The sequence below is a fragment of the Mobula hypostoma genome, chromosome 1 (assembly GCF_963921235.1).
Source record: "Mobula hypostoma chromosome 1, sMobHyp1.1, whole genome shotgun sequence".
NCBI classification, from domain to species: domain Eukaryota; kingdom Metazoa; phylum Chordata; class Chondrichthyes; order Myliobatiformes; family Myliobatidae; genus Mobula; species Mobula hypostoma.
Window position 1 is genome coordinate 70128247 of NC_086097.1, and position 19611 is coordinate 70147857.

Sequence of the window (19611 nt, forward strand, 5' to 3'; positions counted from 1 at the left end):
AGACCTGAGCAAAATTCTTCAGATGTACATTCGAACTGGTTAGCTCACCATCTGACATGGAGGGGCCACTGCGCAGGATTGGGAAAAGCTGCAGAAGGGCGCAAACTCAGCTAGCTCCATTATGGGCACTAGCCTCCTCTGCACTGAGGCCATCTTCAAAAGGTGATGCTTCAAAAAGGCAACATCCATCACTAATGTTCAAAGTAAATTTATTATTGAAGCACTACTGTATATGTCACCATATATAATCGTGAGATTAATTTTCTTGAGGGAAATCACAGTAAGTGCAAAGAACCACAATAGAATCAATGCAAGATCGCACACAAGATGAACAACCAATGTGCGAACGACAACAAACTGGGCAAATAAAAAAAGAAAAAAGTAATAAATAAGTAATAAGCAATAAATGAACAAGAGATGAAGAGTCCTTGAAAGTGAGTCCATAGGTTGTGAAAACAGTTCAGTGTTGGGGTGACCAAAGTTATCTCCTCAGGTTCAAGATCCTGATGGTTGAAGGCTAATAACTGTTCCTGAACCTGGTGGCGTTGGTCCTGAGGCTCCTGTCCCTCCTTCCTGATGACAGCATTGAGAGGAGAGCATGGCGTCGATGGTGGGGGTCCTTGATGATGGATGCTGCTTTCCTATGACGGCATTCCATGTAGGTGTGTTCAGTGGTGGGGAAGGGTTTACCTGTGATGGAATGGGCTGTTCGCGCACCTGTAGGCTCATCCATGCAAGGACATTGTTTCCATACCAGGCCATGATGCAACTCTCCATTGTGCATCTATCAAAGTTTGTCAAATTTTAGATGTCATGCTGAATCTTTGCAAACTTCAAAGAAAGTAGAGGTGCTGCCATGTTTCCTTTGTGACAGCACTTACATGCTGGATCCAGGACAGATCCTCTGAAATGATAACACAGAGGAATTTAAAGTTGATGACCCTCTCCATCTCTGATACCCCAAGGAGGACTGGTTTATGGACTCTTGCCCCTCTTGCAGTCAATAATCAGCTCCTTGGTCTTGCTGACATTGAGTGAGAGGTTGTTGTTAAGGCATCACACAGCCAGATTTTCCATCTCTTTCCTATATGCTGATTCCTCAGCACCTTTCACTTGGCCAACAACAGTGGTGCCATCAGCAAACTTAAATATGGCATTGGAGTTGTGCTTTGTCTCGCTGTCGTAAGTATAAAGCGGGTAGACCAGGGGGCTAAGCACACATATTTGTGGTGCATCTGTGCTAATGGTGATTGTGAAGGAGATGTTGCCAATCCAAATTGACTGGGGTCTGCAAGTGAGAAAATTGAGGATCCAGTTGTACAAGGAGGTACTGAGGTCCAGATCTTGCAGCTTATTGATTAGTTTTGAGGGTATGATAGCATTGAATGCTGAGCTGTAGTCAATGAAGAGCATCTTGGACAATGAGGATACATACAACAGATGTTCCAAGGTTGAGTCAAGTGTGACAAGAGTACACATAGATTAAGATGTTAGCTGTCCTGTGCTGGCACCAGTGGGATCAGCAGTTGGTCTGCCACCTGTCTCCAGGAGAGAGAGATAAGTAAAGACAATTGAGCAGCATTTGGAAATGTTAATGAAGAGACGGGAGAGTTTAACGGAAGGAGACAGCGGTCTGGGAATTGTCAAAGACCAGCTCCTCTTTGAACCCTGAACTGTTTGAAGTGATGGACAGGCGATACCCCAGCAGGGGGATAAAAAGGGACAGGTTCGCTAAGGCAAGACACACACGACACCCCGAGGTAACGAGACCCTGGAAGCGGTGCGTCTCCCACAAGTCGGTGGGAGTTTTTGGAGGGCTGGTCGTGGGACCAAGCCATAGACGCACAGGGTGGAAAGAAACGATCGGCGGGAACCTGGTGTGTGTCCGCCCTTGCCTGGGTGCCAGGTTCACTGTAGAGGAACGGAGGGGTCACAGTCGGTGACCTCAGAAGACATTACAAAGGGCTCACCCGAAAGCTGACTGCAAGGAATATCGAAGGTCTGTGTGGAAGCCGTTTTTGAATATTCATTCGCTTTCTCTCTCTCTCTCTCTCCCACGGCAGTGATTACTGTGAACTGAACTGAACTGAACTCAATTGAACTGAACTTTGCGTCACTTTGAAACTGGTCATTTACCCCTAGACAACGATAGAGCTTGATTGATCCTATTATCCTAGTTTCTGTGTACATGCGTGTTTATCATTGCTGAACTGTTGTATTCATTATCCTTTTGATTAGAGTACTGTGTTGCTTATTTCTTTATTAAAACTTTCTTAGTTCCAGTAATCCAGACTCCAACTGAGTGATCCATTTCTGCTGGTTTGGCAACCCAGTTACGGGGTACGTAACATAAGTGGAGTTCTCGTTCGCGATTTTGAACGCTAAATTTGGGACGGAGTAAATTGATTGGGTTAAAATTCCTGAAAGAAAGAGAAGACGAACAGCAGAAATGGAGATTGAGGAATTTCTAAAGGCGCCGACCTTGGAGGCATTAGAGGATGCCAGGAAAGCGGAATTGGCAGCTGTGGCCAAACGGTTGAATCTTGTTAAGGGGAAGTCGACAATGAGGAGAGAGGAGATACACAGAGCTATTGTAGAGCACTATGTATCTAAAGGTGTGTTTCCCCAAGGGGAGCTGGAGGTGGTATCTATTGAAAAACCTGCTGGAGACGTGGTACAGGTACAGCTTGAAAAACTGAGACTTGAGCACGAGTTCCGGGTACGGCAGTTAGAATGCGAAGAGAAACAGTTAGAAAGGCAGGAGAGAGAGAGAGAGTTAGAAAGGCAGGAGAAAGAGAAACAGTTAGAAAGGCAGGAGAGAGAGTTAGAACGGCAGGAGAGAGACAGTTACAACGGCAAGAGAGAGAGAGGCAGTTGGAGCGAGAGGAGAAACAGAGGGAAAGGGAATTTGAGCTGGAGAAGTTAAAGACAAGGGCAGAGCAGGGGCCCGTGCCGAACCAAGGTGGAGGGTTCCGGGCGACCCAGGAGGTTAGGCTGGTTCCCCCATTTGATGATACCGATGTGGATCGGTACTTTCTCCATTTCGAAAAAGTTGCTACAAGTCAGGACTGACCGAGGGATAAGTGGGCTGTTTTGCTTCAGAGTGTACTGAAAGGGAAAGCCCAACAAGCTTACTCAGCTTTGTCCGCGGAAGATGCCCAGAGGTATGAGGTGGTGAAAGAGGCCATCCTCAGGATTTATGAGTTGGTCCCGGAGGCATACCGGCAGAGGTTCCGGAATGCGAGGAAGCAGTGGGACCGCACGTATTTAGAGTTTGCCTGTGAGATGCAGACATATTGTGAGCATTGGTGTGCCTTGAAGGGGTAGAGGGGGATTATGACAGACTGCTACAGCTGATCCTGATTGAGCAGTTTAAAGGTTGTGTCCCTGAGGGTATGAGACCCTACCTAGATGAGAAAGAGGCAGCCACGTTAGCCACAACTGCTAAGTTAGCGGATGAGTACGCGTTGACGCATAAAATGAAGTTTGCCCCAAGTAAAGGCTACCAGAAGGGTAGTCAGGATGGCGGGGAGAGTCCGCCAGAAAAGTCAGAAAGTAAGCCAGGGACTAGTGAGAAGGATAAGGTAGACCGGGAGCAGTCTGGTAGGAAGTCTCCTGGGGTCGTCTGTTATAATTGTGGGAAAGTCGGACACTTTGCGTCCAGGTGCTTTGCCCCAAAGAAGGAGACGGGAAAAGGAAAAACGGCGATTTTGACTGGCTGTATCGAGCTGGTAAACGAACCGCTAGGAGAGGACAGGTCTGCCAAAGTTCAGGAAGGGTGCGAGAGGTTTATCTCGGCCGGATTGGTGTCAGTGAAGGAGGGGTTAAACCCAGTTCCAGTGCGGATCTGGAGAGACACGGAAGCGTGTCAGTCATTGATATTGAAGAGTGTATTAGAGTTTAGCTCAGAGACCCAGACTGGGGAGGTCAAGGTAAAAGGTATTGGGGAAGGGACAGAGGCAGTCCCTTTGCACCAGATACACCTACAAAGCAACTTGGTCTCTGGACTAGTCACGATCGGGGTGAGGCCCCGAATTACCGACGAAAGGCGTGGAAATCTTGCTCGGTAATGACCTCGCCGGGGGAATCGTGTTCCCAGCCGTGAGATTGACAGGTCAACCTGCCAGCATGGAGGCCCCGCCCATGGACTCACAGGTTCATTCCGGGACTGCCGAAGTAAATTTAGCTGAGACGTACCAGGAGGAGGTAGAAAGTGAAAAGAAGGAGTGTAGTGAAACAAGACGTAGTGAGGGAGCTGAGACAGACTTAGCATTAGCCAGGAAGGAATTTGTGCAGGCGCAGGAGCAAGACGAGGGGCTGATGGTTTTGGCGGAGACAGCTCTCTCTGACGCAGAATTAAGAAGGGAGCCAGTAGGCTATTGTGTGGAGGAGGAAGTGCTAAGGAAGAAAGGGAGACCAAGTACTGCAGATGAGGAATGGGGGATGGTACCAAATCTCTGGGGATGAGATTTTTAACCTGGCCCACAAGGTACCCCTCGGTGGACATTTTGAGGTGCTGAAGGAAACAGTCGGCGGAACCATGAAAGAGGTTTACTGGCTGCACAGGAGGAAGGATGTTATTGATTATGGCAGACGCGAACTGAGACGGTCACAGGCTTTTGATATGCTAACAAACCTAGTCGGTGTTAGCGCGGAAATCAATGAAGCTAGGGTCCCCCGATAAGAAAAAAACACCATTTTGAAAAGATGAGTATGGTATCGACCAGGTGGGAGAAGGCTATTGTTTTGGCCAGCTCTGCTGATAAGGTCTCTCCCTTAATCCCCGAACAAAGTGACTCTTTAGGAGAAGTAATTAAACGACTCGCACACGTGTGTTTGATTGTCCCAAGGCGATGCAAAGAACTGGGACATTGGGTGGTGTTTGTCATGCTAGGTCAGCCTAGCGAACAACACCCCTATAGAATGAGTAATTCAGTGACAAAAAGGCTAACGAACACAGAAGTGTGTATTGGCGACGTGATACGGCCGTCTGAAGCCAGCTTGATAGTGAACCTTGAAAAAAATGAGTTCGGCCACACGAAGGTCACTTATCTGGGAATTGTGGTAACACAGGGGCAGCTGACAGCGATGCAAGCTAAGGTGCGGGTTATCTCTGACATCCCAACCCCGACAGACAAGAGGGCCCTCAGAAGGCTCCTGGAGATGGTGGGGTACTGTAGGAAGTTTTGCAATAACTCTGTGGTTACTACCCCTCCCCCTCCTACTAAGCCCTTGTGAGAGAAAACTAAGTCGGAATGGGACGACCCTTGTTATCGTGGTCCGGGACGAAACCCAATGAGAGGTTACATTGATCGCAATTCATCAGTGTTTTCGGCCACTATGAAGTTTGCTAAGTTGGAGCCTGGTTTAAGGGATTATTAATAACACATATAAAAGGAACAGAAAATGTGATTGCTGACTGTCTGTCAAGGTGATGACAACTTAAAATTCTCTGTATTAGCCAAGTAGCTGATGAAGATGTATATTTGTGTGTATCTAATAATGTATTCATGTTTGTAATTTTTACCCCGGTAAAAATCCTTAAAGGTGAGGGGTGTGACGAGAGTACACATAGATTAAGATGTTAGCTGTCCTGTGCTAACACCAGTGGGATCAGCAGTTGGTCTGCCACCTGTCTCCAGGAGAGAGAAATAAGTAAAGACAATGGAGCAGCATTTGGAAATGTTAATGAAGAGACGGGAGAGTTTAACGGAAGGAGATAGCGGTCTGGGAATTGTCAAAGACCGGCTCCTCTTTGAACCCTGAACTGTTTGAAGTGATGGACAGGCGATACCCCAGCAGGGGGATAAAAAGGGACAGGTTCGCTAAGGCAAGACACACATGACACCCCGAGGTAACAAGACCCTGGAAGCGGTGCGTCTCCCACAAGTCGGTGGGAGTTTTTGGATGGCTGGTCGCGGGACCAAGCCATAGACGCACAGGGTGGAAAGGAACGATCGGCGGGAACCTGGTGTGTGTCCGCCCATGCCTGGGTGCCAGGTTCACTGTAGAGGAACAGAGGGGTCACAGTCGGTGACCTCAGAAGACATTACAAAGGGCTCGCCCGAAAGCTGACTGCAAGGAATATCGAAGGTCTGTGTGGAAACCGTTTTTGAATATTCATTCGCTTTCTCTCTCTCTCTCTCTCCCACGGCAGTGATTACTGTGAACTAAACTGAACTCAAATGAACTGAACTTTGCGTCACTTTGAAACTGGTCATTTACCCCTAGACAACGATAGAGCTTGATTGATCCTATTATCCTAGTTTCTGTGTACATGTGTGTTTATTCATTGCTGAACTGTTGTATTCATTATCCTTTTGATTAGAGTACTGTGTTGTTTATTTCTTTAATAAAACTTTCTTAGTTCCAGTAATCCAGACTCCAACTGAGTGATCCATTTCTGCTGGTTTGGCAACCCAGTTACAGGGTACGTAACACAAAAGCCAATACAATGGCATATGACACCTATTGTGATGGTAGGCAAATTGGAATTAATCCAGGTTGATCCTCAGGCATGAGTTAACATTTTTCATCACCAACCTCTCAAAGCACTTCATCACAGTGGATGTAAGTGTTACTGGATGATAGTCACAGGCAGTTTACCACGTTTTTCTTAGGCACTGGTATAACTGAAGCCTGCTTGAAGCAGGTGGGTAACTTACACTGCCGAAGTGAAAGGTTAAAGGTCTCAGTGAACACTCCAGCCATTTATCCAGCACAGGAATTTAGTACTCAGCCAGGTACCCTGTCTGGGCTGAATGCTTTCCGTAAGTTCACCCTTCTGAAGGATGCAATCTCAGAGACTGAAATCACAGGGTCGTCAGGGGGCAGTATGAGTTTGTGAAGGTGCCTTCATGTTTTGATGGTTTAAAGCAAGCATAAAAGGCATAGAGCTCATCTGGGAGCAAAACTTTGTTGTCACTTATGATACTTAGTTTCACTTTGTAGGAGGTGATAGAGCTCCTATCGCCCAGGACATGTCCTCCTCTCATTGCTATCAGCAGGGAAGAGGTACTGCAGCTTGACGATGCACAGTCAAAGCTTCTTCCTCTCCACTGTCAGATTTCTGATTGGACAAGAACTAACCCATGAACACTACCTCACTATTTTCACTACAAGACCATAAAACGTAGGAGCAGAATTAGGCCATTTGGCCCATCGGGTCTGCTCCACCATTCCATCATGGCTGACATATACCAACTGCCACCTCATCAATCTATCACTCCTATACCATTCTCCTTGCCAAATTAGTTTAAACCCTCTGAACAGCTCTAGCAAACCTGACCACTAGGACATTGGTCTCTGTAGGGTTCACTAGGTTCATGATCCAGAAATCTGAAAATCTGCACCCTGCACCAATTTCTCATCCATGCATTCATCTGCCAAATCATCTTACTGTTACCCTTACTAGAGAATGGCAGAGGCAGCAATCCTGAGATTACTACCCTGGAGGTCCTGCTTTTCAGCTTTCCTCCTAACTCTGTATATTCTCTTTTCAGGACCTCTTTTGTTTTCCTACCTCAGTCATTGGTACTAATATGTACCACAACTTCCAGCTACACATTCTCCCTCATTAGAATACTATGAACCTGATATGAGATATCTCTGACCCTGGCACCTCACCGGCAATATACCACCTGGGTGTCTCTTTCACACCCTACTTACTACTTATTTAATATTTATTTTGTTGTCTCAAGAAAGTGGATCATGAAGGACTCTCACAATCCAGGAAATGCCGTCTTCTCATAACTTCAGTCCAAGAGGAGGTACACGAGTCTAAAGACGCACGCTCAGTGTTTAAGGTACACATACTTTCCCTCTGCCATCAGATTTCTGAACAGTCCGTCAACTCATTAACACCACCTCACCATTTTGCACTATTTAATTTTTCTATATTCTAACTAACTGTAATTTTTAATGTGTTGGATGGTATTGCTGCTGCAAAACAACTCATTTCACAACACGTCAGTAACATTATAACTTCTTCTGCATCTGCTTCCTTGAAGGAAGCTCAGATGGTGGATATCTACAGGGATATCATGGTTAAGTTTCATCCTGCTGACACTTCACAACCAAAAAGGTGCAAACCACTACTGTTTCAGCAGGCAAGTTAAAGTGGGAATAATGAATTAATTCTCTATTGTTTATCAATCAATTTAAAGATACACTGATGCTGTTAGTTTCCTTGCTGCTGATTTGTCCAAGGTCAGCTGGATTTGGAATCATTTTCAACTGTATGCCTCAGTACTACATCATATGGTTTACCCATCCGCCAATTCATTTGGCTCACCGCCACTCAAAGTGAACACTCAGTTTGTTATCCAAGAATGAAGAATTTCCAAGAATGAATTAATTTTGTAATATATTTAAATTTATTTAAATTTAGTCCCAATGTACTAGAATGAGGACGATTTGTTGAAGAAGCTCATGGATTATGTCAGGGATTAAAAGAACAGTGGATGGCATCAAGCCTCAAAAATAGTTTTGTTAATCTCAATTACTGCGTTGGGAAACCATTTGTCCACAGGTAACAAAGCCTTTTTCATAAAAAAATGTATTTTTTACTAACAATAGGAACAAATATTACATGATATTATAATTTATTACTTTGTTACTGATCTTTCAAGTCTTTTGAAATTACACTCTGCTGAATGGAAAAAGTACATGTTATATAAGTGGCCAATTTTCAAATATTGTAAAGTACTACTATTACATAATTGCTTTGCAGCTTTTAATTCCTAAATTTCCTCTGCAAGAATTCTTTTAACTGGTAAAATCCAACAATTCCCTTAAACTTTAAAAATTGCTTCTTAAAATGTAACCTAATGAAGTATTTAATGAATTGTACAGAACTTACCTCTCACTGCCACGAAGCATTTTTGGATCAAAGTATCTGTAATCATCAGTTTCCTATAGAAAAAAAATATAGAGGCTTTTAATTCTAGGGTAGAGCTATTTCCCAAGGCATTTCTGTAAAATGGTGGGACACTGAGCCTTCTGACAAGAAAAAAATGTTTATTGATATGCATGTTCTTAAATTTGTTAATTGAAATTTTATGTTGCATGAACTAATTTTTGAGCACATTGGTTAAATTTACACCTTCTCACTATTTAAGAAGCAGATTTTCTTCAAACCTAGAATTTCAAAGATGCATGACATCAGCATGAAGAAAGAAATTTTATCATGTCACCAGCCACGGAAGCACAATATGCACCCTGTTGGCATTTGGATGTTTAATTCATTCCACAGATGGAGGACTAATGAATCATCACTAATATAATTCATTACCTTCCCAGAAAGATGTCCTTAGCTACATAATGTGCCAAAAGTTGAAGCATTAATCTAAAGTCTGTTTCAATTGTTGTTTAACTCGAGAGGTTTTACTTATCTAGGCATATAATACCCGAAATGAAACACACAAAAAATATATATATAATACACTCACATATACATGCACACACACTTACACTATATTCAGTTTTCTTTCTATATTTATCATGTATTACATTGTATTGCTGCAGCAAATTTTATAAATTTCACGACATATGCCAGCGATGTTCTTCCAGTATAATAAATTCAAATTTCAATGCATTTTAAAATAATAAAGATTTTAAAAACTTTGTTTTAAAGATGAGACTTTATTTTAAAACAGATTAGCTTTACTTGTACATCAAAACATATAGTGAAATGTCTCTTTTGCGTCAATGATCAACACAATCCAAGGCAGTGCTAAGGGCAGCCTCCAAATATTGCCATGCTTTCAGCGCCAACATATCACGCCCACAACTTACTAATCCTAACCCTATCCAATACATATTTGTAATATGGGAAGAAACAGGAGGAAACAGATGCAGACACATATGTTATGAGAATTGAACCCCAATCAGGGATCACTGGCCCTGTAAAGTGTTGTGCTAACAGCTACGCTACTGCTATTTCTTCTCCTCGTGAAATATTTAAATAGATGTACAAGTTAAACTCTTTTACTCCCTGATTTTTAAACTGTAAAAATTATTCAGTGGGGTTTATAGTTCACCCTGACTATGCAGGTACCAACATGCACTAAGACAGGGGGAAAACTAAGCCACTGAATCCACTGACATTTGGGGACAAATTTCTCTAAGGTGGGTGAGTAACTCCCCTTCTTTGCCAATTGCACAATGAATTTAGTAGTTAAATGCTTGTTTCCAGCTGTGATTTACAGCATCTCTTTTTAGGTCTCACTCAGTATTTTTGGCATCAGCAGCAAAGCACAAAAATAATGATCATGAAACAAGAATAAAATGGCACGAAAGTTAACTACCTGCGCTAGATTTCTAGTGCAACAGAGTTGTACGCACACACATCACATCAAACAACAACCTCGTTACATTTTGAAGGGTGACATTTGCATGCAGCCTAAATTCCAACTAGTGTTGCATTTGAATATTTGGGATTGTTTTGAGTATTACCTTAAATCTGTCACTTTCACTATCAACGTTTAAGACATTAGACATTTTTTTTATTAGCAATAAAGATGATAGAAATATTTTAAATAGCCGAAACTTTTTATTCTAAAACTCTTCATTACTTAAAATTACTCGTGTTTCTCTTGATTATATATTTCATCCAAGTAAATCTCCTCTATATTGACTCCAAAGCTTCAATATCCTTTCTAAAAATAATGCCTAGAATTGGGCACAATACTCCAGATAGGCCCTAAATTAATTCATAAAGTTACATCAGAACTTTGCCTTACTTTATGGTCTTATTTACTGAGGTCAGAATAGATTGTCTAGACACTCTCAAAGATTTAAACAAATATTCGATTAAAGCATTTTTGTTCAAATGCTTAAACTTCAATTTTAACCTGAATTCTCACTCTCCTTTCATCCAATTTAAGTGTGTCATTTACAACAATTGAGTTCTTCTACCATGTACCCACTGATACATCTATTTCCTATTGATGCCAAGATTTAGTTCAGTTTCATCTTTAAATTTCCAATTTGTTTTCCATGCCCTGAAATTGTCACTAATATTTATTGAAAATGTCATGGACCAGTAGTGAACTTTGTGCACTGTCTGCTAATTCAAGAAAAAGAAACACAGATGATGCCAGGTTTATTATTTTCATCCCTTCAGAGTACAAAATGTTCTAGCCCAAAGTGGCTCTTATTATTTGTTGAAGGAGTTTTGAAATTTTTTTTCTTGGAGTGCTGCTTCAAGTTACTCAAGTACCAAAGCAAACTGATTGCTCTATAGCTGACAGTTTACCTTTCTCTCTCTGTTTCAGCAAGGGGACAACATTTGCAATCTGCAGTACATCGTCACCATACTTGTATAAAAGGTAGATCGGAAAATGGCGGCAGCTACATCTTGCAATTTCTACCTTTATCCAGTTATTCAACTAAATTTTGAAATGAGACAATATTAAAAATTCGAGGTAATTTCCTCAGTGAATTAAAAATACATTCCATATTTCCATACAATGTAGGTGGTGGCTATTTTGGTTCAGCTGGCTCACCATTTATCACCAATCTTCCCTATAACCTATTCTTATGGAATTGACTTTCTTTTCTATTATCAAAGACAAAGTAGCATTATTTGACAGACAACCTGCTCTTTAAGTCAGTAATTATCAGTAATACAAAAAGGCACATGATTTTTAAAGTTTGGATAGCACTTCAGTGCAGATTTCTATCAGAAATTGTAAGCAAGATGTTCAAATTCCTTCCTAGTTCTATACATAGAGTCAAATTATATGCAACTATGGTATTTAGTCACAAGTAGACAATACTCTACACTTGTCTCAGTGATTAGAACTCAGCTTGACAACACCTCAGATGGAGCAGTCTGTGTGACTGGCACTTAGTTAGCATCTCAAGTTTATTCCTTCCACATAGTTCTGTGGCTGCAAGGTGCCTTATTTTAAAAATGCACCAACAACTCTCTATGCCTTGACAGCATCTCCAAACCAGTGACCTCCAGCACACTCCAGGTTACAGTGACCTTAATATACCATCAATCCTTTATTGTACCTCAATCAAAATCCTCAAATGTATTACCTGACTACTCTGGGAATACTGTGCAGTCCATAAGGAATGAAGAGGGTTAAGAAGTCAGTTCACAACTACCTTCTCCAAGGGCAAGCAGGATTTAATGAAGCCTTATCAATGTACCAAGCTTCATCAATAAATCATGTAAAGTACATTCAGTATTCTACAGAAAACACCGGAAAGCATCAGTCAGCAACTTGGAAAGAAGAACGGAGTTAATGTTTCAAGTCAAAGGCCATCAGAACTGGGAAACTGAGAAAACAAGCTAGTATTAAATGCAAAGATGGTGGGAGGTAGATGAATAGGACAAGGGAATATATCTAGCATGGTCATAAACAGCTTATCATAACAATAATCCTGGGCTGACCCTTCCTTTGTCCTACCTGTCACTCCGCAAGCCTCTGCAACTTAAAACTAGTTTATTTTCTCTCTTTTCTTCAGCCTGTAATGTTCACTGTGCTTGTATTTCCACACATGTGCACTCAACATCACTAAGACCAATGAATTGATTGCAGACTTCAGGAAGGGGGAGTCGGAAGAACACACACTGGTCATCATTAGGGGAGGGGAGGTCAGTGGTGGAAAGGATGAGCAGTTTCAAGTTCCTGGATATCAACATCTCACAGGATCTATCCTGACCTCACCATATTGATGTAATTATGAAGCAAACCAGTGACTATACTTCTTTAGGAGTCTGAGGAGATTAGGTATGTCAATTTGCTTATTTTCGTTCAATATTCTAGTCAATCTATTGATGAGCATTCTCCCAAGTTCTGTTTCTCACTTGGCCATGCTGAACCATACCAAAATACAGACATTGGCCCAACTTTTGGTGGCTATTGCACTGAGAAATGCTGACAGTTTCATGTGGAAATGCCAATGAGTTTGAGGACTTCTGTGCCAACTCAGAAAGTCCAAACTTAATAACCAAGCTCCACATGTCTATTCTTGGTCTTCTTGTTTCCCTGGACCCTTCCTGAAGTCTAGAAATGAAGCTGGATTTTGCTATGATTCACCAGCATAGCATTACTTTGGAAACTGTTCTCAAATCCTGCATCAGATTAAGTCGACAGAAGATTCCTGGACCTGTTATTTCAATAGTAATTGTAGAGCTGGTGTTCTGTAAAATTCATTTTTTGCATTGTGCGTTAGAAAGTGAAAAATAAAGAAAATTCTTTATTATTGAATTCATATTAATGCTAATATAATTTTCAAAGTACTTCAATACAACACCTCTAATAATAAGCACACGCTTTTTGAATAGAATTCTATTAAAGGTTATTTCGCGTAATTTTGTAAAGGAAGGTTGGAGCTTTCTTCACTGAACTTTCAAATGCCAGCTCAAACATATTTTGCAAAACTGAGCCATGTTGAAAGAAAGACAAAAATGTAAACATGAAGCCAAACAAATTAGGTGATCTGGTGAAATAATGGAACAAACTTGAGAAGATAAATGCCTATGAATCTTGATATAAAGACAGCCACGCAATTTTATTTTGTAATTCTGATCAATGCTAATACTTAATTTTACTCACAGGATTTGATTTCATCTCTATTAAGTTGTCCAAGATACGAGTCACTGGCAGATTCTGAAAAGGAGATAATCAGGAGTTTGTTAATTATTAGCTATGAAGAAGAATGAAAGGGAAATATTCATAAGCTTTATTAAGCCTTTAGCATTTGGTTTTGCATCTTCAGACTCCTCAAACAGCATTATAAATTCCTATGCGCCAAACCATGCTTTCTCAGCTTCCCAAATTACATAATTATCAAAACAAATTAAGAAAAATAATGAATAAACAATTACTGAATTAGTTCAACACACTCTTGCCTTTTCTAACTATTCCACTTTAGATTGTACGTGATCCCGACTCGACTCAAACAGAAGTGAATGATTGGTCTGCAAGAAATGTGGTGGGAGTCTTTAGATAACACTCAGATGCAGCTGTTCCGGTTCTTTTCTCACAGCATATTGTATACAATTAACATATGATTAAGCTTATTTCCTCAGTCATTTCCAATCATTGCTCTACGAGTAATCATTAATACACAATTTTATAAGACTTGTAATTTTAAAAAACACATAGAAGATACTAGCAATATTCAACAAGTCAGACAATATCTACGGAAAGAGAAACAGAGTTAATGTTTTAGGTCAATGAAATAGGGGATAAGGTGTTTTGATTTTGCCACTTTTCCAGTTCTCACGAAAGCCTCAAATTTCAACTCTTTTCTCTCTTCGCAGATGCAACCTGACTCGAGCATTTACAACATGTTCTGTTTATATTTTAAATTTCCAACAACGCCAGCCATTTGATTTTCTCTATGCAATGTTACTTCTGTTATCATTTTGCATTCTTCCATTGACTGGGCTGGAAGTGAAGACAGAGTGGATAAAAACAGCATAAACCACCAATATAAATAGTTATATTTCTGAAAATATATCTTAGCCAAACAATTTACCGAATCGGTTCTTCTTATTCCCAGTGAACCCACAGTTCTACAATTCTACTAGCTACAAAACCATCAACAATTCACCCAAAACCATGCTAACCTTGCCATCTCCACCACACTCCACCTCCATCCCCATTACCACTCTGCACCAGATGTAAAGATTGCAGCAGAATGAGTAATCAGGAGGTTTAGCAACACAATGTGCCAATGTCAGGTTCATATATTCAAGTTACACAGGCTTCAGGAACTCAAATTTGCTTGCTTTGTGTGCAAGGCTTGCTAACAATTGATTCTTGAAATACCATGAGGAACCTGCGTAGATGAAAGATAAAGACATTTTGCATTTCACTGCAAACATTTGCTTTATACTTTAAATAATTGGCGAGGTTGAAGGAAGTAGCTTTTAAAAGAAAAACAAAATGTCAATTTAATCATTAAATATTTTCCAAAATGGAAAATTCCTAATAGTTTGTTATTACTTCATCTTATTTTTAATTAATTTTCAGCCTTTCCAGAATATCCAGTGTCCAGCATTTTATCTAATATAAAGTGCTCATTATGAACAATATTTCTTCCTTCCTTCAAAAACAGTCAATTAATTATAATTAAAATCATTACAGACAAATACAGAAATTTCAACTACATCTTGAACTTTCCTCTGGTCTTAAGTTCTACTTCAAATATTTAATAGCCACCAGCAATTTTTTAGAATTTAGAATAAGCATGGTAACAGGACCTTCCAGCCCACAAGTCCATGCTGCCCATTTACCAATTAACCAACTAACCCTTACATCTTCAGAATGTGAGAGGAAACCACAATGCACAGGGAAAAAAAAATCCATCAAATTCATGGTCACCTTCGGAGAGACACCAGGGGTTGAACCCGGGTTCTGATATGTGGGAAGCATGTGCTCTCCCACTGAGCAACATCCCTGACCAAAATAGGTTTTAAAATTATTTCTCTGTAATTACAATTCATATCTTTTTGAGCTGGTTACCAAAATTATTTCAAAGCAATATTCCAGAAACATTTTATATATTGTTTAATAATCTAAATTTATCTATTCCTTAAGCTTCTTACTAGATTGCAGCCCCTCATCGTCTTTAATCTTTCTTGATTGTTGATATTTGCAAACAGAAATTTTACAAAAGTATGAAGGGGCAAAAGAATGTCATTTGCGTTTGAAAAAAGAAAAATTATGCCTTGTTGCCTCGCTCAGATTCAACTTGGATATTCTAAAAATTCTTTTGCAAACATTGTGCAAGGCATTTAAGCTCAAGTGGAGGTGTAACACACAAAACAATGATCTGAATGAAAACAGAGTTTGCAAGCTTAATTGCAAATACAAGAGTGAACATTCCTTGAGGTTGATGTAACCTAACTGGAATGCGAGATGTATTGATAAGGATATCAAATAATAAGGAGCAATCATGGATCAACGAAATGAGAGAACAGATTCGAGCATCCAAATGCTTACTCCAGTTGAGACTTTTTTCATTATTCATGTTGATAAGCAATATTCAAGAATACAATTAGATCCACATTAATTAATAAATACTTAGATTCCATCAATATATTTCACAGCATTAGCCAGTTACTTTTGGAAAAAAATCATATATGCTTCCAAATTCATATTTTCTCCTTCCTCACACCATAAGAATATAAAATAAACATCAATTAAGCTGTTCAGTTTAGTATAGCTTTAATTCAAATAGATCTAAAAATACTAAAAGGCCCTTTAGAATACCACCAAAAAAGATCTTACATGCAAGTCAACATGATGGTGTTAACTACCAATAAAAACAAACTGCTTCAAGTCTCGGGTATTATGGATGAATGTGTAAGAACTCCTACTGTAACAGTTCAAATAGTACACATAATTATAAAATTAATCCTTCTACCTGTAGTATAAGCTATGGTTGCCAAATGTTAACCATATTTCTTTTCATTTTTAGATGTGAGAATGATCCATTTTCATAAAACAATCTAAAAAATTACTATCTGCGTTTGATTCATCAATGGAAGTGATGCAGTTAAGCAACTACTTCAGATCTCATTTACTGACCTGTGGTCTGGAACAAGTTCTGTGTTTTAAGGATATATAAACAGTGCTCTCTGTCACATTTATATTTAGGACACAGGCCTTAGAATTAAAACTTATGCACAAAAAGGAAAGTTGCTGTATGCAATGCTCACATGGATTCCCTTATATAACTTTATCATAAAGAGGTGCTGTAGTAAACTACAAAGATATCAGTGTTTAATGCCTCATTGGTTTTCTATTGGCAGTAGTTACAACACTGAAATTTTCCAGTCTTAGCAACACTGGCAGAAGATTGCATACTTAAGTCTAGTGAGACAATGTCTGCATTCAAAATGTGATATTACTCATAAATTTATATCATATTATTTCTTTTCATAAGCAGGTGCTTTTAATTGAAATCATATGATTTTTTTTCATCTTTCAGTAATTCACTCGATTTTAGCCATCCCATATTTTTCTTTGGTGAATTCACTAATTATTAGATCAATTTCTTCTGAAATTAATACATTCAGTTTTCATCTCCATATTTCCTCTACCAAACAGCAATCATCTTATACTTTATACTAGTTCTATGCAAAAATAACCGGTGATTTTATGTAGATGTCTTAATTTTGGGGAGGGGTTAGAATAATTTTATTCATGCCAAGGACAGCATCTGATTTTCCCTACCCAAAACCAAGTAATATACCTTACACTGATTGCTTGGAGCTGCATTTTTGTACACAGCCATCTACTGTAGTTAGCCAAGCAGCCACCCACTCAACTTCCTCTAAGAGAAGATATTCAATGGAGTAGCCTAGACCTTTTTCTGAGTTTCTAGAATTCCAAATGCAATCTTTAAGGAAATTAAAGAACACATGGACACACAAGCCCACTTGTAATAACTTCCTTAAAATATTAATAACTGTATTACTGTACTACAAACTGCTGATGCATAGATATGAATTTATTGAATGATGTGACATTGAGGAAGGTCCCCTCAGCCCCTGAGCAAAAGACACCCTGTCTGGCTGCAGCCAAGGTGAGAAGGATCCTTGCCAAGGTAAACCCACGCAAAGCTGCATGAGCTAAACAAAATACCTGGTCAAGTGCTGAGGAATTATGTGGCTCAGCTAACAGAGGTCTTAATGGACATCTTTAATATCTCTTTGAAACAGTCCACTACCCCTGCGGGCTTCAAGATAGCTACTATCATTCTGGCGCCCAAGATGGCAACAGTAACTGACGTAAATGATTACCACCAGAGGGACTGACTTCAACAATCATGAAATGCTTTGAGCGGCTGGTATCGGATCATACAAAATCACACCTTCCAGCTACGTTGGATCCTTTGTAGTAAGTCCACCACTCAAACCAGCCCACTGATGATGCCATAGACTCAGCCTTCAACTCTGTCCTGTCCCACCGGGAATACGATGCCTATGTCAAGATGTTGTTCATTGACTTCAGCTCGGTGTTTAACACAATCATCCCTTACAGGCTGGTGGGTAAACTGTCTGTAACTGGATCCTGGACTTCTTGACAGAAGGACCCAGTCAATCTGAGTTGGCAGCAACATTTCAAGCTCCATTACACTGAGCACTGAATCCCCCTCCCCCCCAGTGCTGAGCCCGCTGCTGTTCACACTGCTGACTCACGACTACACTGCTAGATCCTGCTCAACCCACATCATCAAGTTCGCTGACGATACAACAATGGTTATCCTCATCTGCAACAATAATGATTCTGCATAGAGAGAGGAGATAGAAAACCTTGCCAAATGGTGTGAGAACCTGAGTCTCAATGTGGACAAGACGAAAGAGATGACCGTGGACTTCAGGAAGGTGCAAGGCAACCATTCTCCATTGCACATCAATGGCTCTGCTGTGGAAAGAGTGAAGACCACAAAGTTCCTTGGTGTGCGCATAATAGACAATCTAACAACTCTGCATTATTCAGGAAAGCAAGGCAGTGCTATACTTTCTGAGGAGGTTGAGATGTGCAATGCTCCCTGGGCTCATTCTAACAGCTTTCTACAGGAGCACCATTGAGTGTCCTGTCTGGCTGAATCATTGTGTGGTACGGAAGCTGCAAGGCACAGACTGCAAGACCCTAGAAAGGATAGTTAAAAACCTGCTGAGAGGATCACCAGGGTGCCCCCTCCACCCCCATTTAGGGTATTTACTAGCAGCGTTATAGATGAAGGGCCCAAAGCATTGTTAAGGATCCCTACCACTCATTCCACAATCTGTTTGACCCACAACCGTCAGGAAGGAGGACTAAAAGTGCTGGAGTGGATAACATCAGACTGTGAGACTAATGAATATCTTGTCCCCAGCGCAGTCTCATCACTAGGACAATGAGCTGTCTACTGTTTATCTATGCTGTGCATTACATGCATTTTATTATGGTAATATTATTTATGGTAATATATTTTATTTTATGTGCACTGTGGTCTGGAGGAATGTTATTTGGTTTGTTTATATATACAGTGCCCATAAAAAGTATTCACTCCCCTTTGGAAGTTTTCATGCTTTATTGTTCTACAACATTGAATCACAGTGGATTTAATTTAGCTTTTCTGACACCGATCAACAGAAATGACTCATCCGTGTCAAAGTGAAAACAAGTTTCTACAAATTATTCTACAAATAATTATTACAATTATTAAAAACAAAATAATTGGTTGCATAATTACTCACCCCCTTCAAGTCAGTATTTAGTAGATGCTACCTTTGGCAGCAATTACAGCCTTGAGCCTGTGTGGATAGGTCTCTATCAGCTTTGCACATCTGGACACTGCAATTTTTCCCCATTCTTCTTTACAAAACTGCTCAAGCTCTATCAGATCGCATAGGAATCGTGAGTGAACAGCCGTTTTCAAGTCCAGCTACAAATTCTCTATTGGATTGAGATCTGGACTTTGACTTGACACTCCAGGACATTAACTTTGCAGTTTTTAAGCCACTCCTGTGTAGCTATGGCTTTATGCTTGGGGTCATTGTCTTGCTGGAAAACAAATCTTCTTCCAAGTTGCAGTTCTCTTGCAGGATTTCCCTGTATTTTGCTAACTTAATTTTACCCTCTACCTTCA

The 19611-nt window shown here is 40.3% G+C and overlaps 1 protein-coding gene across 1 annotated transcript in view; it reads right to left on the reverse strand.

Annotated features, from left to right (window-relative positions):
- The window catches only part of scfd1 (sec1 family domain containing 1), a 159407-nt gene that overhangs the window by 24721 nt on the left and 115075 nt on the right, over positions 1-19611 (reverse strand). Inside the window, exons 20-21 of the mRNA XM_063050484.1 lie at positions 13575-13628; positions 8861-8913 (exon numbers count right to left, since the gene is read on the reverse strand). Of these exons, the coding sequence (XP_062906554.1) occupies positions 8861-8913; positions 13575-13628 (107 nt within the window). The remainder of the gene's footprint in view (positions 1-8860; positions 8914-13574; positions 13629-19611) is intronic.